The following is a 25,555-nucleotide window of genomic DNA, read 5'->3' as shown; positions in this document are numbered from 1 at the left end:
CATTCTGCCAGTCTCTCACATTAAAAGTCATTAGGGAAAAATAATATTTACAGGAAATACTTATATAACCTTGTGTTTTTTTTTTTTTTTTTTTTTTTTTTTGAGACTATCTCATTCTGTCACGCAGACTGGAGTGCAGCAGCGTGATCATAGCTCACTGTAGCCTCGACCTCCTGGACTCAAGGATCCTCCCTCCTCAGCCTCCTGAGTAGTTGGGATTACAGGCGAGCACCACCACATCTGGCTGGTTTTGATTTTTTGTAGAGATGAGGTCTCGCTATGTTGCCCAGGCTGTTCTTGACCTCCTGGCCTCAAGCGATCTTCCTGCCTTAGCCTCCCAAAGTGCTGGGATTCCAGGCATGAGCCACCACGCCCGGCCTCATAGCCTTGTTCTAGGTGCTGCCATGAACCTACTCATTTACTCTTCTCAATGACTCTATGAAGAAGCTACGATTATTGTTCCTGCTTCACAGATGAGAAAACTGAGGGCAACAGATGCCTGGGTGCCCACCCTGATCCCCTCATTGGGCTGGTGCACCTACCCCCAGCTGCTAGGAGTGAGGTCTGGGAGGTTAGGAGACCCCACACCAACCTCTTGGAAATGACCCACAGCCCAAGCTGGTCTCATGTCACTGTAACACACATCCATCCTAGCCCCGCACCCCATATATATAGATTCACACAAGTGGCCGCAACATTTATGCTCATGTGGACACACACACACACACACACACACAGCCAGTTACCAACTCACTGGGCATGCAGCAGGCCGGTCCCCTCCTTCAAGGGAGGATGACTCTATGGTTCAGTTTATGCTCCAGATCCTCCTACAGATCAAGCTGAGCCTAGACTTGACCTGAGACCACATCCTTGCTTAACTTTCTCCTCCCTCCTTTTAAAATTTAATTTATTTTACTTTTTTCTAGAGGCGGGGTCTTACTATATTACCCAGGCTGGTCTTGAACTCCTGGTCTCAAGTGATCCTCCCGTCTCCGCCTCACAAAGTGTTGGGATTACAGGGGTAAGCCACCCACTCACCACGCCCAGCTTTTCTTTTTCTTTTTCTTTTTCTTTTTCTAGTTTCTCCTCTTCCTACATGTTCCAAATCCTCCTTCCTTATCCCACTTTCCTTGCAGACATTTCCTAACACAATCCTCTCAATGCTTCCTGAGCAATTCAGCGCATCCCTGCCTCAGGATCTGCCTTCAGGACACTGGACCTAAAAGACACCGAGGCACAGAAAACTGTGCTGCAGACAGCCAGTAAGTGGCCAGGCAGGATTTGAACGCTGGCAGGCCGTACTCCCAACCGTAACACGCCACTGCCTTTCAGAGCAGGGGCCTGGCCAGGTAGGCTTGGGGTGGCTCTCACCGGTAGTTGCAGGGCTCAGCTCCAAACAGGCAGGCCAGGATCATCTGCTCGCCGGGGTAGCTCATCTCCACCAGCTCCTGCTGCGGCACCTGTGCAAAGATGTTGGTGGCCTGCAGGCTGTACCACTCTGTCACTGCCTGGGTAGCGCTGGTGAAGTTCCGGAAGGTGCACTGGGTCCCGTTGAGGCTACACTGTGGAGGCCAAGAGGGTTTTTTGTGGGTGGTGTGGGAGCTGCTAGCAGGACCCCAGCCACTGCTCGAGGGCCCTAGCAGGGCAAGAGCTGTGCTTTGCCAGCCGTCTTCTGGCTGCAGCTTGGTGGTGGGAAATGTGTTCATACTCATGCTCACACATACTCAAGGGCTGCCGCCTCATACACAGCTGCGTGCCAATCACAAGATCCCCTCATCAGGCTGGTGCACCCACCCCCGGCCGCTGGGAGTGAGGCCTGGGAGGTTAGGAGACCCCTCAGCAACCTCTTGGGAGTGACCCACAGTCAGTGACCAACTCATGGGCATGCACAGAGGCTGGTCCCCTCCTTCAAGGTAGGGTGACTCAGTGACTCAGTTTACAGCCATCAGCCTCACCTCACTCATACCATTATGCATGAGCAAAAACACACACGTGGTCATGTGTGCAGAGGCATGCACAGAAGACGCCCTCTCTCTGACCTCCACAGCCTCATGTCACTGTAACACACGTCCCTCCTAGCCCCGAACCCCATATACACAGATTCACACAAGTGGCTGCAACACTTATGCTCATGCGGACACACACACACAGTTCTGATTCCTTTTCCAGGCTCTGCCAGAGACTTTCAGATGCAGCTCCCCTGGAGGCCATGAAGACCAAGAAGAAACTCAACACGCAGGAATGCTGCCTCTCATCTGTCCTGGGAAAGACACAGATCCAGTCACCCTGAGTCCAACACGGGGTGCAGAGCACCCTTCCACCTGGTCACAGCCAGCTTCTCATGACATTCAAGTCATCGCACAGGCATGGGACAGACTTGGCCCTCAGACTCTGGCCTTGGCCACGAGGCTGCTGCTGGTTCTCCCTGCTGGAACCCGGGAGGCCGGATAGAGAAGCTTCCCCCGGCATTCCTATACCACCCTTCCCAACACGCCCGGCCAGCCCACTCCTGGGGGCCTCCCTGCCTCCCCTTGGGGAGGTAATGGCAGCCCTTAATCCTCACTCTGTTCTGGGCTCTGTTCCCAGTGTCTTACATCTATAATCCCATTGAAGCTTCGCAGCAATGCCAGGAGGTAAGTATCATTGTTATCCCCATCATCATGAAGAAATTGAGGCCCAGGAGGTTAAGGAAGGTGTGACCACAGCAGATCCCCCATGTGACGTTGGCTAGTTTGTGTGGAGAGGTGGGGACAAAGCAGTTGTGGAAGTCATAGTGTCATGAGTGTGAACAGCAAGGCAGTGGCTCCCCCTCTGGGGAGTGTATGGTTCCCTCCTGGATCCCCATTCAAGACTGATCATCAGAATCACCAGGGAGCCTGTTGTCAATACAGATTCCTGGGCCTGGGCCCAGAACTGCTCACTCAGATTCTCCAGGAGTGGGGCCTAGGGATGTGCATTGTGACAGAGCTCCCGTGGGATCCTGAGACACAGACAGGGCACCTTCTTCCCACTTTTAGGCTTAAGAACTAATGGCATCCCAGCCTCCCAGTGCAGGGCAGTTGTTTCTTGGCATCTGACTGTACTGCACAGCTGTGGCTTTTCACCTGCCCAATATTTATGCCCCTATCTTTTGATAACAAGACTTGGTTCCTCCCTCAGGGAACCACCCTCCCCCTCGCTCAGTCCATGTGGTCTCACAGAGGCTGACATCACTCCCAACTCCAGGGCACATGGCCCAGGACTGGCCAATCATGAGAGCCCCTGCTGTAGCCCACAGTGATTGGTTTAGGGGTGAGCATGTGACCTAATGAGTCTTCTCAGGACCTTTGCTGGGACGATAGGGAAAGAGCTCTTTTTCTGGGACGACTGCTAAGCAAGGGCACTGAAGGGACCCTCCACATGGAGAGATCTTGCCCAAGATTGAAGTCGCCTGAGAGAAAAGTGGAACCAAGATGGAGAAAGATTCTTGATGACCTCATTAGAATACCTGGATCCAGCCTTGCCTGAATGCAGTATACCTCTGGACTTCTTAGTTATGTGAGCCAATGAATTGCCTGTTTTGCTTAAGCTAGTGTGAACTGGATCACTTATACCAAAAGAGTCTTGACTAACATGCCAACAATTTCTATTTTTAAAAAATCTCTGCTAACAAGCAAAACAGGCTCTGACTTCCATCTTATCTTTCCCCTAGCAAGACTCAAATTATTACAGAAAAGAAACACCCACCAGCCTCAATGGGTGGGGCCCATTGTTTGACATGTGCCTAGGGACCACTTACTAGTCTCATGGCCATTTTGCACCCATGGGCATTACAGATCTTTTCTGATGCTGAGCTGTTTGTTAAGCCATTGTGGTTATCTCCAAAGAGATCGAGGACCATGGGGTGGTGGGGGTTCCGTTCATCAATAAGGACCAGGGGTGTGTGGTTCCAGATGGAAGAGTTCAGGGTCCTGGTGGCATTGACATGGCTTAGCTCAGGAGCCAGGATTCTCTCCAGGACAGCTTCCATCAGCTCATCCAGGTCCTTCAGCAAATGCTTGACTTTGGAATACCTGGATGGGGAGAGGGCTGGTTAGCAGGAGGAATGAACATCTGTAAAGCAGAGCAACTGAAATCTGGGACCCACTCTGTAGCAGTCTGTTTTCACACTGCTATAAAGATACTACCTGAGACTGGGTAATTTATAAACAGAAGAGGTGTAATTGACTCACAGTTTCGCATGGCTGGAGAGAGGTCTCAGGAAACTTACAATCATGGCAGAAGGTGAAGGGGAAGCAAGGCATGTCTTACACAGCAGCAGGATGGGGGGAGAGAGAGAGAGAGAGAGAGAGAGAGAGCATGCACAGGGGAGACTGCCACTTTAAAACCGTCAGATTTTGTGAGAACTCACTTACTATCACAAGGACGGCATGGGGAAGCCACCTCTATGATCTAATCACCCACATCAGGTCCCTCCCTCGACACATGGGGGTTACAATTCGATATGAGATTTGGGAGGAGACACTGAGCCAAACCATATCACGCTGTTACTCCAGCATGGCTGCCACTATGTATAAGAACACCACCCCACCTAAACACCTACCTCTCCATCTACCCACCCACGCATCCATGTGTCCTTCCACCACCCATGCACTCATTCATTCACCAACTTTTAATGAGCACCTACTATGTGCCAGGCACTTTGCAAGGCACAGACGGTATAGCAGCAAACAAGAGGGACCTGGTCTCTTTCCTTATGAAATTCACATTCAAGTGAGGAAGAATTGTAATGGCTCATGGTTATTGATAGCTTACCCTGTGCCAGGTGCTAGATGCTTTCCAGGTCTTATTTACTATTTGCCACAAGTCTGTTACCGTCCCCATATATAGATCAGGAAATTGAGGCTCCAGGAATTGGTGTGATTTTGCAAGCTCACTCCACTGATAAAGGGCAGAGCTGAACTTAGAATCCGGGGTTGCTGGGCTCCAGCGGGTATGTTTACGGGGGTTCTGAGATCTCCCTCCCAGGAGGGAGCAACTTTGGGAACAGGAGCCAGTTTCAGGAGAGAGAAAATGGATGGGACTGTGAGGCTGGCTCCAATGTCTTCCCTCAGCCCTCTGGAGCTCTCATGTTGACATGGTGGCCAGTGAGAGATGGATCTATCAAGGAGTATCTCTGCCAGGCCCCGTGGGGGCCCGGGCCCTGCACCCCAGTCACTTCATATCCAATTTACCCAAGACCCTGCCTCAGAGTGGGTCATTGAGGCCACAAGTGCCAACTCTGGCTGGAGGACTTCCTACAGGAGCATTAAATGCTGGACAGAGGCCAAGGTCCTGGTACAAAGGTATACAGCAGCTGGAGCTAACATTGGCCTTCTCTGCCAGTTCCCTGACCATTAAATCTGTGTACACAGGAAGAGGAGGATCGGGAAGGGTGGCGTCTGTGCAGGCGGCGGTGTTATTACAGCCCAGATGTCCACAGCTGCTGGGAAGCTTGGTGGGTCACTCTGTGGGCTCCAGGTTTGAATCCTGGCATGCCACTTAATATCTTGGGCAACTTAACCTCCCCGAGGCTCTGTTCTCTCATCTACAAAACAGGGGAATATAAATAAGTACTCCAGAGAATCGTTGGGAAGATTCAGTGAGGTGCTGCTTGTAAAGTGCGTGGATCAGTGTCCAGATGGAGTGCTGTCATTCCTATTACTATTAGAGGTTCTCTTGAACAGCTCTAAGAAACCACCAAGGCAGGAAGAACCCCATTAATAAAAAGAAGGGACTTTCTGATAATTGGGAAAGTAATCACTGCGCATGAATTCCCTTCCAGGACTTTTAAAAACAGAGATGCTGTCTCACCACGTTGGCCAGGCTGACCTTGAACTCCTGGCTTCAAGTGATCTTTAAGCCTTGACCTCCCAACATGCTCTGATTTCAAGCCTGAGCCACTGTGTCCATGCCCAGTCAGGACTCTTTTCTTTTCTCTTTTATTTTCTTTCTTTCTCTCTCTTTCCTTCGTTCCTTCTTTGTTTTTCTTTATTGCTTTCTTGCTTTCCTTTCCCTTTTTTCTCTTTTCTCTTTCCTTTCCCTTCCTTCCCTTCCCTTCCTCCTCTCCCCTCCCCTCCTCCTCTCCTCCCTCCCTCCTCCCTCTCTCTCTCTCTCTCTCTCTCTCTCCCCCTCCCTCCTCTCTCTCTCTCTCTCTTTCTCTCTTTCTCTCTTTCTCTCTTTCTCTCTTTCTCTCTTTCTCTCTTTCTCTCTTTCTTTCTTTCTTTCTTTCTTTCTTTCTTTCTTTCTTTCTTCAGGGTCTTGCTCTGTGGCCTAGGCTGGAGTGCAGTGGCAAGAGCTCGGCTGACTGCAACTTCCACCTCCCAAGTTCAGGTGATTTTCTTGACTCAGCCTCCTGAGTAGCTAGGATTACAGGGGTGTGCCAGCACGCCCAGCTAACTTTTGTATTTTTAGTAGAGATGGAGTTTCACCATGTTGGTCAGGTTGGTCTCGAACTCCTGACCTCAGGTGATCCACCCGCCTTGGCCTCCCAAAATGCTAGGATTGTAGGCGTGAGCCATTGTGCCAGGTCAGGACTCTCTTTTGGATAAAAATGTTTTCTGTGACTCAACCCTTCTTTCAGTTCCTTGAATGCCCCAAATTTCTCACCAGCTGCACCTGCTGTGTCCACCACTGGGGGCACTCTCTTCGCTCTACCTGGCCAACTTCTACTCATTCCTTAGGGCACTTTGTTTTGTTTTTTTTGTTCGTTTGTTTTTGGACTGACTCCCTGTCTCTCCACAACCCTGACTAGGTTGGGTCTCCTCATGTGTCCCCTTCACAGGCCTTGCTATCAAGCGGAGAACTGGCAACCTGGAAGAATGGTTAAAAAGTAGCAGCTCTGGGATCACGTCTGACCTGGGTTCAAATCCCACAGTCGCCCACCGTGTGTCTCCAGGCAAGCTCACTTCTCCGAACCTCCATCTCTTCACCTGTAAACTGGGGCTGCGCCAGGAGTTCCCAATCCTAGGGTGATTGTGTGGATTAGAATGACACCAATTACCCAAAGGACACTGAACACAGTGCCTGGCATATCGTAAGCATTTGTTGAAGAGTTGTTTTATTTATTTATTTATTTTAATTTTTGAGACAGGGTCTCGTTCTGTGGCCCAGGCTGGAGTGCAGTGATGTGATCTCAGCTCAATATAACCTCTGCCTCTCGGAGTCAAGCAATTCTCGTGCCTCAGCCTCCTAAGTGGCTGAGATTACAGTATTTTTAGTAGAGACGAGGTTTCACCATGTTGGCCAGACTGGTCTCGAACTCCTGACCTCAAGTGAGCTGCCCACCTCGTCCTCTCAAAGTGCTAGGATTACAGGTGTGAGCCATGGTGCCCAGCCGAGTTGTTTTATTTTTTATCATCATAATGATAATGAATTCGATATTTGTGAGGACAGCTCTGTGGGGCCTGTTTTCTCTGGCAGGCTGTGAAGAGGACAAGGACTCTGTTTTGTTCACTGCTGTATTTGTGTTGCCTAGAACAGTGCCTGGCACGTAGTAGGTGCTCCATAAACACATGTGGAATCAATAAATAGGCACTGGCCTGCCTGAAGACAGAGGGTGCCCAAGGTTCTCTCTAAGCCTAGGAAACTTATGATTTTTTATTTTTAAGAGATAGGATCTGGCTCTGTTACCCAGGTTGGACTGCAGTGGCATCTTCTTGTTTTTATTTTTAATTAATTATATTTTATTAGCCTTGACTTGAAACTCAAGTGGCGCCTTCTCAGCCCACTGCAGCCTCGAGCTCCTGGGCTCGAGCAATTCTCCCACCTCTGCTTCCTAAGCAACTCAGACCACAGGCATGTGCCACCACGTCTGGCTAATTTAAAAAAAAAAATATTTTTTTTTAGAAGTGGGATCTTGCAATGTTGCCCAGGCTGTTCTCCAATTCCTGGCCTCAAGGGATCCTTCTGTCTTGGCCTCTCAAAGTGTTGTTATTACAGGCCACTGCACCTGGCCAAAAGTTTACGAAGTTTGAATCTTAGTTGCTGCAAAAGGATGAAAGCAAATGGAAAGACAGAGAGGAGGAGAAAGAGAATGAAGGAAGGAAAGAAAGAAAAGAAAAAAAGAATAAGGAAGAGAAATGAAAGAAGGAAAAGTAATAAAGAGAGAAAGGACGGAAGAAAGGGGAGAAAGAAAGAGAAGGAGAGAAAGGAGAAGAAAGGAAAGGAAGGAAAGGAAAAGTGGAAGGGAACAAAAGAGAGAAAGAGAACTGCCCGTCTGCTGAGGTCAGCTGTGCGCTCAGGGGCCACCTACTTGAAGGGGCTAGCATTGCAGATGGTGACGGCGGGGAAGTCCATGGTCTTGAAGCCTACGGAGAGGGAGACGCTGACCTCCCAGCTCAAGTAGGTCCTGATGAAGATGCCCCACTGCCAGCAGACGAGAGCAGTGAAGAGCAGGGTGAGCAGGAACCACACGGCTTTCTTCTTGGGCCCCTCGCAGATGATACGCTTGGGGCCGTGGGTGTTGGTGTTATCGCAGTACCACACCAGCAGCTCCTTGTACGTGTAGCCGGGGCCCTTCTGCAGCCGGTGCAGGCACTTCAGCAGGTACTTCTTCACGTGCATGGTGGCACCTGCAGAGAGGCATGGGGACGCACATCAGTTGGGACACCAGCCTTGCCTGCGACGATGTCCCAGTCACATGCAGGAACTGGGCGGCAGCACATCCCCGTTCTTCCTCCCTCTTTACCTTCCTTCCTCCCTCCCTCCGTTTTTACCTTCTTTTCTTCCTTCCTTTGGCTATCCATCATCAATCCATCCATCTAATCAACCAAAATGCATTTATTGAATGCCTACTATATGCCAGGCACTCAAATGGTCCTTCTGGACTCAGTGAGCAAAATGGACAAGGTTTTTTGCCCTTTGGGAGTTCATAACCTAGTGAACAAGTGACTTAAACTCTCAACTCAGGTTCTCTGTGCATAAAATGTGGTATAGCAAGTCCTCACACGGCATCGTTTTGTTCAATGCTTCATTGCCAACGTTGATGAAAAAGAAAGTAGATTCCCAGCCAGGGCCACGGTCTATATGGAGTTTACATGTCCTCCCCATGATGTGTCTGCATGGTGCCAGGTGAGTGAGTGTGACTGTGTGTGAGTGCTCTGCAATGGAACGTGTCCTGTCTAGGATGGGTTCCCGCCTGTGGCCTGAGCTGCAGAGATAGGCTCTGGCCACTATGACCTTGAACTGAATAAGTGGGTAAATAATGATCTTGTTTTTATTAATCTTTCTTTTTCTTTTTTGAGATAGGGTCTCACACTCTTACCCAGGCTGGAGTGCAGTGGTGCAATCATGGCTCACTGCAATCTCTACCTCTTAGGCTCAAGTGATCCTCCCACCTCAACCTCCTAAGTAGCTGGGATTACAGGCATGCACCACCATACCGGTGAAGTTTTTTTTTTGTTTTTTTTGTTTTTAAAGACAAGAGTCTGGCTCTGTCACCAGGCTGGACTGCAGTGTTGTGACCTCGGCTCACTGCAACCTCTGCCTCCCTGGTTCAAGCGATTCTTCTGCCTCAGCCTCCCGTGTAGCTGGGACTATAGACACATGTCACCACGCCCAGCTAATTTTTGTATTTTTAGTACACCATGTTGGCCAGGATGGTGTCAATCTCTTGACCTCATGATCTGCCCGCCTTGGCCTCCCAAAGTGCTAGGATTTTGGGCATGAGCCACCGTGCTGGGCTGAATTTTTGTATTTTTAGTAGAGTCGGGTTTCATAATGTTGCCCAAGCTGGTCTCAAACTCCTGAGCTCAAGTGATCCCCCCACCTCAGCATTCCAAAGTGCTGGCATTACAGGCGTGAACCTCCGCACCTGGTCTTAATCTTTCTTAAATGTATGTATAACTCATATTTATTTCAATGTTTAATATTAGAAGCATTTTGGTCTTTACTTAGAAATTTGGTGACTTTTTTTTGTGACCAGAAATAGGCCTAGGAGCTTAACTCTTGTTGATATCAATTAGACTATGGTGAAATTGATTTCACTATACATCGTTTCACCTAGAGTTGCAGTTCCCAAGAACATATCAACGATGTTAAGTGAAGACTTACTGTAATAATTACATCTAACTTACAGGATTGCTGAGAGGGTGAAATTCGGGGACGAACAAAAAGTGCTATGTACTGAGCCTAGCACAGACCAAGTCCTCAGTATACCAGTTTCCATTGTCACTAGCTGTCAGTGGGTAAGACAGATGTTAAGCAAAGAATCCATCAAAAATGCAGAGCTATGAAACATGACAGGAAAGACTGGGACCCCATGCCCTGAGATGCTAGAGGCATTAAAGGGTGGTGGTTTAGAATAAAGATTCTGTAACCAAATTTTCTGGCCTTTTGTTTGTTTGTTTGAGACAGGGTCTCACTCTATCACCCAGGCTGGAGTGCAGCGGCATGATCATGGCTCACTGCAACCTCGAACTCCTGGCAAATGTCTGGCTTTGACTCTCAGCACTGCTGCTTTCTAGCTGTGTGACTTTGAGCAAATCTCCTTCTCAGTCTTTCAGTTTCCTCATCCATAAAATGGGGATAATCACAGCTTCCGCCTGACAACGGTGTCATGGAGGCTGGCTGCATGGAAATATGGAGAGGGTGGATTCATGCCTGGCACCTAAGTGTCAGCGATTTTTATTAGAAAATGGACGCCTGACCAGGTCTGAGAGTCCTTGGAGGAAGAAAGAAAAAAGAAAAAAAAAGGTGTTCTGTGGATATGAATTAGAATGGGGTGAGGTTGTGTCCAGAGCATTGAGGTTGGAGGGTATGGGTCATGAGGAGGAATGCCAGAGCTTTCTGAGACTCTGTTTCCCATAGGCATGAGGGGGTAGGATTCTTGTGAAGACCACCAGGTACTTGTTACAGCACATGGGGTATCTAAGGACATTCCTGCTTCCCCCTCCCTTCTCTTGACACAGAGCAGGAATCTGCAGCAGGAGCATCCCAGCTGTATTCCTCGAGCCCCAGTTGTATTTGATCTTCAAGGTCCAGACCAAAGGCCACCTCCTCCATGAAGCTCTCCTGACTCCAGGCTGGACCCTCACTCTGTTCTGAGAGCCTTTCCCTTCTAGGGGCACCATGCTGGGCAGTGTGGTTCCTATGTGCCCAGCATCCTCTTCCCTTTGCTCTGATGTTTCAGGTGAAGGTATCTTGCTGTCCCCTTCATCTCATTTGGTGTGAGTTGCCAGGCTGATCTCTCCTCTTAGCTCTGGGAGATGTGCATATGACCCAGACTGGAACATTAGGACTCAATTCTATCAGTTTAAATTGGAATAACTAATGGAGAGACCCCACTTTTAACTAAGCCTACTAAGCTGAGTTGGAGAGAAATTTCTGACATCACATTTGAACACTTGGATCCAGCCATGCCTGAAGCCATTAATTCCTGGCCTCATCAGATATGGGAACCAACATATTTTCTTTCTTACTTATGCATATTCAAATCGGATGCCTGACATTTGCACCTATAAGAAGCTTAACAGTAAAATAAATTGACCCTTGTTTTATACTGTGTTCTAGTTTCTTGTGCCTGTGGCTTCTCCCAGGAGATCGAAAGTCCCCTGAGGATAGCAGCTCTATATCCCTGACAAGGCCCAGCACTCCATCGAATATCCAGATGTTAAATCTGCCCAAGCATGTTCACTCCTGATCCAATTATCTGACACAGTAACATCTCTCACCTTCCTTCCCCAAAAGGGGTCTTGTCCAACTTTTTTTTTTCTCTCTCTCTCTCTAACTCTATGTGCCTGCGCAGGCCATCATGGCTTTAAGAGGATGTTCATAGACTAACCCCACTCCCAACTTTCCCCAGAAGGTCTATTCCCTGCTCTGAAATAATAAAGTAGTAACAGTTATTATAATAACAACTACAAGGGCAACATCGAAGTACTAAATGTTTGCCATGACGCAGGCACGTGTAAAGAACCACGGCTTCGTCTGCCTTGTATAGTCTAACACCCTAAAGCCACACAGGTGAACAACACATTAGGTTCCCATAGGTAGTCGTAGAAGAAACAAAGGCCTCTAGAATGTCTCCTTTTTAATATTCTCATGTAATTATTCTGATTTAGTCAAGGAGAAAATCTTGTGTCCAAAATTCGTAGGTTCTTGGTCTCGCTGACTTCAAGAATGAAGCCACGGACAGTAGCGGAAAGTATTATAGCTCTTAAAGTTGGTGTGTCCGGAGTTTGTTCCTTCAGATGTTCAGATCTGTCCGCAGTTTCTTCTTTCTGGTGGGTTTGTGATCTCGCTGACTTCAGGAGTGAAGCTGCAAACCTTCGCGGTGAGTGTTACAGCTCATAAAGTCTGGGTGTTAATCCAAAGAGTAAACAGTGGCAAGATTTATTGCAAAAAGTGAAAACACAACAAATGGGGAAAGTAATCCCAGCGGGTTGCCTCTGTCTGTCTCTCCGCCGCTTTATTCCCCTATCTGACCCCACCCACATCCGGCTGATTGGTCCACTTTACAGAGAACTGATTGGTCTATTTTACAGAGAGCTGATTGGTCCATTTTACAGAGAACTGATTGGTCCATTTTGACAGGGTGCTGATTGGTGTGTTTACAATCCCTGAGCTAGACACGGAGTGCTGATTGGTGCATTTACAATCCTTTAGCTAGACACAGAGTTCTAGACAGAAGAGTTCTCCAAGTCCCCACTAGATTAGCTAGATACAGAGTACTGATTGGTGTATTTACAAACCTTGAGCTAGACACATGGTGCTGATTGGTGTATTTACAATCCCTCAGCTAGACATAAAGGTTCTCCAAGTCCCCACTAGACCCAGGAGCCCAGCTGGCTTCACCTAGTGGATGCCACAACAAGGCCACAGGTGGAGCTGTCTGCCAATCCAGTGCCATCCGTCCGCACTCCTCACCCCTTGGGTGGTTGAGCAGGCGCCATGGAGCAGGGGGCGGTGCTCATCGGGGAAGCTCGGGCCGCACAGCAGCCCATGGCACGGGGGAGAGGCTCAGGCATGGCAGGCTGCGGGTCCCGAGCCCTGCCCCATGGGGAGGCAGCTGTGGCCAGGCAAGAATTTGAGCGTAGCGCCCGTGGGCCAGCACTGCTGGGGGACCCAGCGCACCCTCTGCAGCTGCTGGCCTGGGTGCTAAGCCCCTCACTGGCTGGCTACTCCGAGTGAGGGGCCCACCAACCCCACGCCTACCCGGAACTCACACTGGCGTCCACAGGCACCTCTCCCTCCACACTTCCCTGCAAGCAGAGGGGGCTGGATCTGGCCTAGGCCAGCCCAGAGAGGGGCTCCCACAGTGTAGCAGCGGGCTCAAGGGCCTCTCAAGCGTGGCCAGAGTGGGTGCCGAGGCCGAGGAGGTGCTGAGAGTGAGGGCCGCCAACACGTTGTCACCTCTCAGTCTCAGGTTGGTACTAACAGGTCCTAACACCTCTCCAACCCTTCTAATCTCCAGGTTTAACGATGAGGCCTCAGGCTCAGACAACAGTATCTAGTTAGAATGGGCAATACTCTGTTTTCACAGAATGTTTCACATAAGTAATGTTTTACATAAGTAAAATGTTTTACATAATGTTTTACATAAGTAAAATGTTTTACATAAGTTTTACATATGTAATGTTTTACATAAGTAAAACGTTTTACATATGTAATGTTTTACATAAGTAAAACGTTTTACATATGTAATGTTTTACATAAGTAAAACGTTTTACTTATTTTTAAGAGCCACCTTCTACTTATGGCAAGAGGTACTGACTTTTGCTTTATGTTCATAAATGTGCTTAAGTAAAAAAAGGGAAATTGATTTAAAGAAAAATGTTTAAACAGTATTATCTGTAGCAAAAGTTGTTACAAAAACTAGGCAAATAGCAGAAGTGTGTTGAGTATTGGCTGAGCGTCAAACTAGTCTGGCCCCTTGGGTCATTAGCCAAATAAAAGTAAGTGCTGCAAACAACTTTATGATGTTCTGGTCAGATTTCACCCCCAAGGTGATAGATGGTCTGTGTTTGGAATGTATACACCGTTTATGGAGAAGAGATTGAATCAGCGTACAGCTTAACCCAATCCAAGCAAGTCAAGTAGAGACTGAGTCCATGTGTGCATGCAGAAAGAGACACACCAATTGTCATGCTTCAGTGTCACAGGTTGCTGACTATACATTGGCCCTGAACTCATGGCAAATGTTCCTGGTAGTAAATGCAAAAACAATAAGTGTGGGAAACTATTTCAGTTTTCTTTCTTTCTTTCTTTTTTTTGAGACGGAGTTTTGCTCTTGTTGCCCAGGCTACAGTGCAATGGCGCGATCTTGGCTTACTGCAACCTTCACCTCCTGGATTCAAGCAATTCTCCTGCTTCAGCCTCCTGAGTAGCTAGGGTTACAGGCATGCGCCACCATGCCCAGCTAATTTTGTATTATTAGTAGAGTCGGGGTTTCTCCATGTTGGTTAGGCTACTCTCAAACTCCCAACCTCAGGTGATCTGCCCGCCTCAGCCTCCCAAAGTGCTGGGATTACAGGCGTGAGCCACTGCGCCCGGCCCTGTTTCGGTTTTCTTATGAGACAAAACATCTGCTCACTCTCAGGGGCAATTTTTTTCCTGAGATTGGATCATATAGCCCAGAGTCCTTGTGATAATTGGGAGCGCAGCCCTGTGTGGGCCTCTACTTACTGTTTTGACAAAAGACACATAAATGCTATTCATATGTCCAATTCTTAACATCCCCCTTCTGAATAAGAGGTTGCAAAAGGCTGACTCATCAGCTGTATGGGGTGTGCAAAACGTCTTTGTTGTTCTTAGCACAGTATTGCTTTTGTTTGTTTGGTTGGTTTTTTTTGAGACAGAGTCTTGCTCTGTTGTCCAGGCTGGAGTGCAGTGGCATGATCTTAGCTCACTGCAACTTCTTTCTCCTGGGTTCAAGTGATTCTCTTGCCTCAGGCTCCCCAGTGGCTGGCATTACAGGTGTGTGCCACCATGCCCAGCTAATTTTTGTGTTTTCAGTAGAGACGGGTTTCACCATGTTGACCAGGCTGGTCTCCAACTCCTGACCTCTAGTGATCCGCCCACCTTAGCCTCCCAAAATGCTGTCACAGGCGTGAGCCACCATGCCTGGCCCAGTATTGCTTTTTGTTTGCTCAGGCTGGAGTGCTGTGGCAAGATCATGGTTCACTGCAGCCTTGACTTCCTGCACTCAAGTGATCCTCCCACCTTGGCTTGCTGAGTAACTGGGACCACAGGTGCACACCACCATGCCTAACTAATTTATTTTATTTTATTTTACTTTTTGTAGAAACCAGGATGGTGGGGGTGGGGAGGGGTGGTCTCACTATGTTGTCCAGGCTGGTCTCAAACTTCTGGGCTCAAGCAATCCTCCTGCCTCGGCCTCCCAAAGTGTTGGGATTACAGGTGTGAGCCACCATGCCCAGCACAATTCCTCCTTTTAATTAACAGTTTCAGTGAGATACAGTTCACATGTCATATAATCCATCCATTTAAAGTGTAGAATTCACTGGATTTCAGTATATTCACATTGTTCAACTATCATCACAATCAATTTTAAAACATCTTTATTTCCCCTAAAGAAAACTCCATGCCCATTAGGAGTTATTTCTCATTCCTCTCTCCACCCTCCTCCCCACCATCAGAAACCACTTATGTATTCTCTTTCTCTCTAGATTTACCTATTTTGGATGTTTCATATAAACCAAGCTTTTCCATCCTGTGGCTCGCAGGCCACAGGCAGCCCAGGATGGCTTTGAATGTGGCCCAACACAAATTCATAAACTTTCTTAAAACACTATGAGATTTTTTTTTTCTTAGCTCATCAGCTATTGTTAGTGTTAGTCCACTTTATGAGTGGCCCAAGACAATTCTTCTTCTTCCAGTGTGGTCCAGGGAAGCCAAAAGATTGGACACTCCTAATAAAAGCAGAATTGCAGACTGGGCACAGCGGCTCATGCCTGTAATTCCAGCCATTTGGGAGGGTGAAGTGGGCAGGTCGCTTGAGGTCAAGAGTTCAAGGCCAGCCTGGCCAACATAGTGAAACCCTGTCTCTACTAAAAACACAAAATTAGCTGGGCGTGGTGGTGCGTGCCTGTAATCCCTGCTACTTGGGAGGCTGAGGCCGGAGAATTGCTTGATCTCAGGAGGTAGAGTTTGCAGTGAGCAGAGATCGTGCCACTGAACTCCAGCCTGGGTGAGAAGAGTGAAACTCAGTCTCGACAAACAAACAAAAAATGGAATTTCACAATATGCGGTCTTTTCTGACTGGCTTCTTTTACTTAGTGTGTTTTCAAGGTATGTTGCAGCATGTATTAGTGCTTCATTTCTTTCTATTGCTAAATAATATCCCATGTTATGTTGAGACTACATTTTATTTATCCATTCATCAGTTGATGGATAGTTTGGTTGTTTTTACTTTTTGGCTGTTATGATAATACTGCTGTGAATGATCATGTATAAGTTTTGTGTAGAAATAGGTTTCATTTCTCTTCGGTATATACCTAGAAGTGGTCTCGAACTCCTGACCTGGGTCCGATGGTAATTCTGTGTTTAACGTTTTGAGGAATTGCAAGACTGTTTTCCAAAATGGCTGCACTACTTAACAATTTCACCCGTTGTATAAGGGTTCTAATTTCTCCATATCCTCTCCAAAACTTATTATCCATTTTTAAAAAATGATTACAGCTACCTTAGTGGGGTGTAAAGTGATATCTTATGTTGGTTTCAATTTGCATTTTCCTGATAGCTAATGATGTTGAACATCTTCTCATAGGCTTATATATTGGCCATTAGATCCATTATATGGCCACTATGTCTTCTTGGGAGAAATGTCTATTCAGATCCTTCACCATTTTTTAACTGGGCTATTTATCTTTTTACTACTGAGTTGCAAGAGTTATTTCTATATTCTGTACACAAGTCCCTTATCAGGCGGGACTTGCAAACATTTTCTTTCCTTCTCTGTGTGTGGTCTTTTTATTTTCTTGATGGTGTCCTTTGAAGAACAAAAGTTTTTAAGTTTGATGATGCCAAATTTATCTATATTTCTTTTTTGAGTGTGTGTGCGTTGGTTTCATATCTAAGACTCTATTGCCTAATGCAAGGTCCTGAAGATTTGTTTCTATGTTTTACTCTAAGGATTTTATAGTTCTAACTCTATATTTAGGTCTTTGATTCATTTTGAATTAATTTATGTATGTAGTGTGAGATAGGAATACAACTTCATTGTTTTTCTTGTAGACATCCACTTGTCCCAGCACCCAGACTATTCTTTCTCCCATTTAATTGTCTTGGCACCTTGTCTGATTTTTAATCATTTAAATGAAAAGAAAGTTGAAATAAATGGAGAGCTATACCATGCTCATGGATTAGAAGACTCGATATGGTTAAGATGTCAATTAACCTCTAGAGTCAACTCACTCTTAATCTCTAGAGTCTACTCAATTTCAACCAAAATCCCAGCAGAATTTTTGTAGACATTGACAAACTGATTCTAAAATTTATGTGGAAAAGCAAAAGAGCTAAAACAGCAAAAACAAAACAGAATCAGACACACATGCACGTGTACACGTGCACACACATACACACGTCAAAACAAAATTTTTAAAAACTTACGAAGAATAAAAACAAGTTGAAAGACATTTCTATGTGATATCAACACTTACTGTAAGTTGCATTTATCAGGACAGTATGGTATTGGTGTAATGATAGATCTACCGATCATTGGATTAGGGAGCTCTGATAGACCTACAAATTTGCCAAGGTAATTCAATGAAGAAAGTGTGGTCTTGGCCGGGCATGGTGGCTAACACCTGTACTTCCAGTTCTTTGGGCCAACAAAGTACTGGGATCACTTGAGCCCAGGAGTTTGAGACCAGCCTGGGCAACACAGTGAGAACCTGTCTCTATTTAAAAGAAAGATTAAAATGTAAAAAAAAAAAAAAAAAAAAAGTGTAATTTTTTTCAACAAGAAATGCTTAAACAAATAGTTGTCCATATTTTTTTGAAGGGAATCTTAACTCCTACCCCACACTATATGCAAAAACTAACTTCAAATGGTTCATAGACCTAATAAACTATAAAACACCCAGAAGAAAGCATAGAAGAAAATCTGTGGAACCTTAGGATATGCAAAGATCTTCAGATAGGACACTAAAATCATGAATCATAAAAAACTTATAAATTGTACTTTATTAGAATTAAAATCTGCTTTTCTTTCTTTTTTTTTTTTTTTTTTTTGAGACGGAGTCTCGCTCTGTCACCCAGGCTGGAGTGCAGTGGCCGGATCTCAGCTCACTGCAAGCTCCGCCTCCCGGGTTCACGCCATTCTCCTGCCTCAGCCTCCCGAGTAGCTGGGACTACAGGCGCCCGCCACCTCGCCCGGCTAGTTTTTTGTATTTTTTAGTAGAGACGGGGTTTCACCGTGTTAACCAGGATGGTCTCGATCTCCCGACCTCGTGATCCGCCCGTCTCGGCCTCCCAAAGTGCTGGGATTACAGGCTTGAGCCACCGCGCCCGGCCTAAAATCTGCTTTTCAAAAGACATGGTTGAGAGAACGAGACAGCAAGCTCCTGGGAGAAAATACTTGAAATACATATATCTGACAAAGAATTTCTATGCAGGATATATAAAGAACTCTTACAACTAAATAATAAGACAAACAGTTCAGCAAAAAATGGGCCAATGATTTGAATAGACAACATAAAAGAGGAAATATGAATGGCCCATAAGCACACGAAAAAATGCTCACCATCATTAGTCACTGGAGAAATGCAGATCAAAACCACGATGAGATATCACTTCACACCCACTACAAGGACTGATAGTATCTAGTGTTGGTGAGGATATGTAGCAACTGGAATTCTCCTACACAGCTGGTTGGAATGCAAAATGGTACAGTCACTTTGGAAGGCAATTTGATATCGTTTCTTATAAAGTTGCCGGACGCGGTGGCTCACACTTGTAATCCCAGCACTTTGGGAAGTCAAGGTGGGTGGATCACTTGACATCAGGAGTTTGAGACCCTGTAGCCAACATGGTGAAACCCTGTCTCTACTAAAATACAAAAAAATTAGCTGGGAGTGGTGCCACATGCCTGTAATCCCAGCTAGTTGGGAGGCTGAGACAGGAGAATCGCTTGAACCAGGAGGTGGAGGTTGCAGTGAGCCGAGATTGTGCCATTGAACTCCAGCCTGGGTGACAGAGTGAGACTCCATCTCAGAATAATAATAATAATAATAATAATAATAATAAAGTTAAGGAGGCCAGGTGCAGTGGCTCATGCCTGTAATCCCAGCACTTTCAGAGGCCAAGCCAGGAGAATTGCTTGAGTCCGGGAGTTTGAGGCCAGCCTTGGCAACATAGTAAGACCCTGTCTCTATATTTAAAAAAAAAGTTAAATGGACACTTATCATATGACCCAGCAATTCCACTTTTACTTATCCAGGAGAAAAACATACGTTCACACACAGACTTGTACATATATGCTCACTTATTCATAATAGCCCTCACCTAGAAGCAATCTGCACATCCACCAACAGGGGAAGAAATAAATAAATTACGGCATATCCATAATGGGATTCCATTCAACAATAAAAGGGAACCAACTATTGATACATAAAACATGGACGTATATAAAAAATATGTTGAGTAAAAAGCTAAACACATAAGAATACATACTATAGAATTCCATTATATGAACCCCTAGAAAAGATGAATTAATCTATTGTGACAGAAAGCAGATCAGTAAGTATCTGGGCCTTGGGTGAGTTGGGTTGACTAAAAGTTGTACAGGGAGCCTTTTGGAGATGATGAAAATATTCTGGATCCTGAATGGGATGGTGGTTCATTAAATGCATACACTCGTGAAAACTCATCAAACAATATACTTAAAATGGATGCATTCTATTATATGTAAATATTGTCTCAGTATTAAGTTTTAACAAAAGACTTTAATCCATTGCCATTTCAAAATGATGAGATTTTGCATTTTTTTAAAATGTGGATTTTCTTCATCTTTTGAAAAGTCAGAAAGATGTGACAGTTGTCCCCGCGTGACCATGTTCTGCTAGAGTTGACTAGCAGCTGCTCTCCTTGGATGGCTAACGTGTTCCCAGTTCACCCCGATTCTTCCCATTCCATGCTGTCTTATACCCAGCCCTCTTTACTCATTTTCATTAGCTGCTCTGGCTCATGTGGACATCAGACTTTGTGACTCCTATAAATTGCAGGTCAGATTCTTTCATTAAAATCCCCTATACTTATTTTTGTAGCAAAACCTCAATTATCCAAGATTACCGGGGAATATGGTTTCTGGTAACTGGATTTTTAAAGTTAATTGAAGGTTAACCTGAAAGTGGATTTGACTCTGGGTATTGAAAAATCTTGCATGTTTCTGCCTCTGCAAAGGCAACCAGAGGACATGACTGACTCTTTATTCTCAAGCACCTGGCCAGGTGTAGGAGCCACAGGTGAGGTTTAGTGTCCAGGCCAGAAAAATGAAGAAGAGTTTTTAGGGGAGCTGTCAGGATCTCTAGAGCAGCCAGGGCATACTTTGGACACAATTTCTATTTATAAATTCAAATATTATGTGCATTTCCAGCACCAAGATTTTGGTCTCTAAATACCATTCTTGACTAAAAGAACCAGGGCTTCTTAGAAAAATGGTTGCTACCAGCTTTGGTGCAGGAAATGTATAAAATGAGCCTTTCTCTTTTTAAATATTTATTTATTATTATTATTATTATTATTATTTTTGACACAGGGTCTCACTCTGTCATCCAGGCTGAAGTGCAGTGGCACAATCACAGCTCACTGCAGCCTCAGCGTTCTGGACTCCAGCTATCCTCCCACCTCAGCCTCCTAAGTAGCTGGGACTGCAGGTGCACGCCACCGTGCCTAGCTAATTTTTGTTATTTTTTTTATTTTTTGGTAGAAATGGGGTTTTGCCATGTTGCCCAGCTGGTCTTGAACTCCTGGGTTCAAGTGATCCTCCTGCCTTGGCCTCCCAAAGTGCTGGGATTACAGGTATGAGCCACTGTGCCTGGCCTATATGTTTTAAATGTTTAAATATTAACCATCTGGTACTTTAAAGAATTTTGCTGATCTCTGATTTACTATGTGATATATATTTGCACTAAATAAGAGGAAACCTGGGGCCAACCACAGTGGCTCAAGCCTGTAATCTTCTAGCACTTTGGGAGGCTGAGGCAGGTTGATCACCTGAGGTCAGGAGTTCGAGACCAGCCTGGCCAACATGGTGAAACTCTGTCTCTACTAAAAATATAAAAATTAGCCGGGCATGATGATGGGTGCCTGTAATTCCAGCTACTCAGAGGCTGAGGCAGGAGAATCACTTGAACCTGGTAGGGAGGCGGAGGTTGCAGTGAGCTGAGATCACACCACTGCACTCCAGCCTGGACGACAAGAATGAAACCCCATCCCCCACCGAAAAAAAAAAAAAAGAAGAAGGAAGGAAGAAGAGAAGAGAAGAGACGGAAAAGGAAAGGAAACCTGGCCACACGTGGTGGCTCATGCCTGTAATCCCAGTGCTTTGGGAGACTGAAGCAGGAGGATCCCTGGAGTCCAAGAGTTTGAAACCAGCCCAGGTAACATATTAAGAGCCTCACCTCTACAAAAAACCTACAAAATTAGCTGAGTGTGGTGGCATGTGCCTGTGGTCTCAGCTACTAGGGATGCTGAGGTGGGAGGATTGCTTGAGCCCAGGAATTGGAGGTTGCAATGAGCTATGATGGTATCATTGCAAGTTTAGCCTGGGTGACAGAGCAAGACACTGTCTAGAAAATAATAAATAAATAGTAAAAAGAAATATTTCAAATGGGTATTTCATATAAATATTTATAAACTTGATTTTGTTATTTCCCTCTAACTACCTGCTAATTTGAAGTTTTCCTAAGCATTGATCATTTGTATACCACTTTTGCATTTTTTGCTAAATCCATGTAGCACTTGTATCATTATTTACTTAATAGATAACACCACATCATCTCACTTTTTTATTTTTGGCTAAAATAAACTCAACTTCCTCCTAGGCACTACTGTGAATTCAAAGCCATATTACACCTATGAAATAACAGGTTTGATGTGCTGAGCCATTTTTTCCTAATGCACATTAACATACTTTCTTAACTGTTCAGAAAAAGGTTCCTGTGAGAATCATTAAAAAAAAAAAATCATCTTGGCCAGGTGCAGTGGCTCACACCTGTAATCCCAGCACTTTGGGAGGCTGAGGTAGGTGGATCACAAGGTCGAGAGATCGAGACCATTCTGGCCAACATGGTGAAACCCCGTCTCTACTAAAAATACAAAAATTAGCTGGGCATGGTGGCACACGCCTGTGGTCTCAGCTACTTGGGAGGCTGAGGCAGGAGAATCGCTTGAACCCGGGAGGTGGAGGCTGCAGTGAGCCGAGATCGTGCCATTGCACTCCAACCTAGAGACAGAGCAAGATTCCGTCTCAAAAAAAAAAAAAAAAAAAAAAAAAATTCATCTTGTTTACCACCCTTTGGGAAATGCCCTGTTAATTGTCTTTTATGGGCTGAAGCATGTAATGGTCCAAGGACATACGTTCTCTTTCAAGGCATTTCCTGCTGTGGCTTCATGCAGTTCTTTTAAGCATATTGGGATAGGCATAATTATGCCCATTACACAGAGAACTGAGAGCACAGAGGGACTCAGAGGGACTTACCCATAGTCATGGTGAGTCAATGGGCAGGTCTGAAAATAGAAACCAGATTGCCTGGCTTCCGGCCACCTCTCACCTACTCGCTCAGACAGGACACCTGACACCTTGCACCTGTTCTAGTGGCTGCTGGGGAAATGTGAAGTGGAGCAATGCAGCTGGCTGTGTCCTCCGTGTGCACCTATGAATCTCCTTTGCCCAATGCTGTGGTTCCCCTGACATCTAGGGGTGCTCCCAGAAAGCCAAACTCAGCATGACTAATGGAGACAATAGGAAAAGTGGCTTCCTCCACAACCCTCTAAGAGGGGGAGCCATAAAAGTCTTATTTGAGCTGATCAGAGACAGTGGATGTTGTCAACATATATAGTTAAGTGAGAGCAAAGAAAGGGTAGAACAGTATATAAAGCCCACATGCATTTATGTTAAAAAAATATATATATACAGGCTGGGCATGGTGGCTCACGCCTGTAATCCCAGCACTTTGGGAGGCTGAGGCAGGTGGATCACCTGAGGTCAGGAGTTCGAGACTAGTCTGGCCAACATGGCAAAACCCTGTCTCCACTAAAAATAAAAATATTAGCTGGACATGATGGCGTACAACTGTAATCCCAGCTATTGGGAGGCTGAGGCAGGAGAATTGCTTGAACTTGGGAGGCGGAGGTTGCAGTGAGCTAAGCCCACCCTCCAGAGAGAGACTCCGTCTAAAATAATAATAATAATAATAATAATAATAATAATAACAACAACAACAATATAGGCAGGCTGGCACGGTGGCTCACTCCTGTAATCCCAGCACTTTGGGAGGCTGAGGCAGGAGGATCTTTGAGCCCACAAGTTTGAGGCTAGCTTAGGCAACATAGAGGTATTTCCTTGTGTCTGTGCAGTCCTTCTACCAGGTCACACAAGAAAGTAGTAATATGAGTTGCCCTCAAGAAAGGAACTGAGTGACTGGGGGAACAGGCAGAACAGGAGACATAAAAAAAAATTTACTCCTCTTGCACCTTTTGAATTTTGCAGCATATCAATGTTTAATCTATTTATTCAGTCAGCAAATACTGATTAATCATTCATTGTGTACTCCGCACCGTTCTAGGTGCTGGGCATTTATCAGTGAACAAAACAGGCAATGAATCCCTGCCTTTGTGTAGCTTACATGTCCACAGGAAAGAGAAAAAAAAATATTGAAAAGAGCAATTAAAATTTTAAATGTGGACTGATTGGAGTTAGATCCAAAAAATTTGTAGAGCAGTGATTAGATTTGCGAAGATTGAACTGTTCCGTAATACTAAGTATGGGCCGAGCTCTGGGGAAAAAAACATGTTTATGTGCTGATAGGGTTGAAATTGGTGCAGTCGTTTGGACAGCAATCTGGCAGTCCCTGCTACATTTAAAATGTGACAGTCCATGACTCCACAGTTCCACTTCATGTAGTAAGTGTGCTTTGGTGCTGCATGCACGCACGTGTGCACAGTTTAAGGATGCTGATTGCAACGCCGTAATACTCTCAAATGGGAAACACCTTCACCACTTATAATGAGAAGGTTGCAGAGGAGTGGATGGGGTGCAAACAGCTGCACCACAGGAACTGTGGAAGCAAAGCAAGGAAGAACAACTGCTGCAGGTTAAGGCAGGACTAGGGCAGTCCGGACGGGTGTGCCTCAGGGTTTCAGGTGAGCTGAAGTGTTGACGTTCTAGACCTCTGGGCGGCTGGAGCACCCCTGCCCCCCATTGCCTGCCCTCCTCTGCAACTGGTCACGTGCTACCTTGTCTCTTTACTGTAGTGTGAATTCGGTGCATACAGTATGCACGTATATACTCCATGACTCGAAAAAGGCTGGAAAACACTGGTTTAGAAACACTTTATCATTCATTCCAGCTCTGAAATGTTAAGATTTTACAGCAATGTCATGCTGATGTCAACTCTTGAGTTTTCCGGGGTGGGTCACGGAGGTTCACTGTATGGCAGTGTCGAGGTGGTGGCCACACTCCCACACCATGTGGAGATGTCCTCTGGGGTCGCCGCCCCACGTGTTGGGTGGTGTCTGGGGGATGTGGCTGTGCACGCTGTTGGGGGCATGGTGGTGGCTGTCCCACGGTTTCATTCCATGGTGTGGCAATGGCAGAGTCACCCTCTCATTCTGTGGGGCAGGGAGCACCCTTACGTGGTAATGAGTCATTCCCATCCACATCGCAGGCAAGCACAGCCCATCTGGGCGTTAAGGACCTGAATGTGGGCCAGGCGCGGTGGCTCAAGCCTGTAATCCCAGCACTTTGGGAGGCCGAGACGGGCGGATCACGAGGTCAGGAGATCGAGACCATGCTGGCTGACACGGTGAAACCCCGTCTCTACTACAAAATATAAAAAACTAGCCGGGCGAGGTGGCGGGCGCCTGTAGTCCCAGCTACTCGGGAGGCTGAGGCAGGAGAATAGCGTGAACCCGGGAGGCGGAGCTTGCAGTGAGCCGAGATCCGGCCACTGCACTCCAGCCTGGGCGGCAGAGCGAGACTCCGTCTCAAAAAAAAAAAAAAAAAAAGGACCTGGATGTGGCTAGCATTCCCATTCAAGGGCAAACAGGGTAGGGTTTGGGAATTAGGCCCCAGTCAGGGTCTGGTTCTGCCATCTCCTTGAGGAAGGGGCTCAATCCATGACATAAATAGGTTGGTCTCTCTGAGTCTTTATTTTTAAATTTTAATTTAATTTTTAAATTAGAGATGGGGTCTTGCTGTATTGCCCAGGCTGGTCTCAAACTCCTGGGCTCAAGCAGTTCCCCCACCTTGACCTCCCAAAGTGCTGGGATTACAAGTGCGAGCTATTGCATCCAGCCATGAGCCTTAATTTTATAATCTGCAAATGGGAATAGTAGTACCTGTGCCTTCTAG

The 25,555-nt window shown here is 46.1% G+C and overlaps 1 protein-coding gene across 1 annotated transcript in view; it reads right to left on the bottom strand.

The window, feature by feature from the left end:
* The window catches only part of SCNN1B (sodium channel epithelial 1 subunit beta), an 88,350-nt gene that overhangs the window by 26,577 nt on the left and 36,218 nt on the right, over positions 1-25,555 (bottom strand). The window contains exons 2-4 of the mRNA XM_005591460.4: positions 8,273-8,591; positions 3,779-4,052; positions 1,372-1,562 (exon numbers count right to left, since the gene is read on the bottom strand). Of these exons, the coding sequence (XP_005591517.3) occupies positions 1,372-1,562; positions 3,779-4,052; positions 8,273-8,583 (776 nt within the window). The 5' untranslated portion in view covers positions 8,584-8,591. The remainder of the gene's footprint in view (positions 1-1,371; positions 1,563-3,778; positions 4,053-8,272; positions 8,592-25,555) is intronic.

Source organism: Macaca fascicularis, chromosome 20, assembly GCF_037993035.2.
Source record: "Macaca fascicularis isolate 582-1 chromosome 20, T2T-MFA8v1.1".
In the NCBI taxonomy this organism is placed as follows: Eukaryota; Metazoa; Chordata; class Mammalia; order Primates; family Cercopithecidae; genus Macaca; species Macaca fascicularis.
The sequence above is the reverse complement of the archived record's forward strand: the minus strand, read 5'-3'. Positions and strand labels throughout refer to the sequence as shown.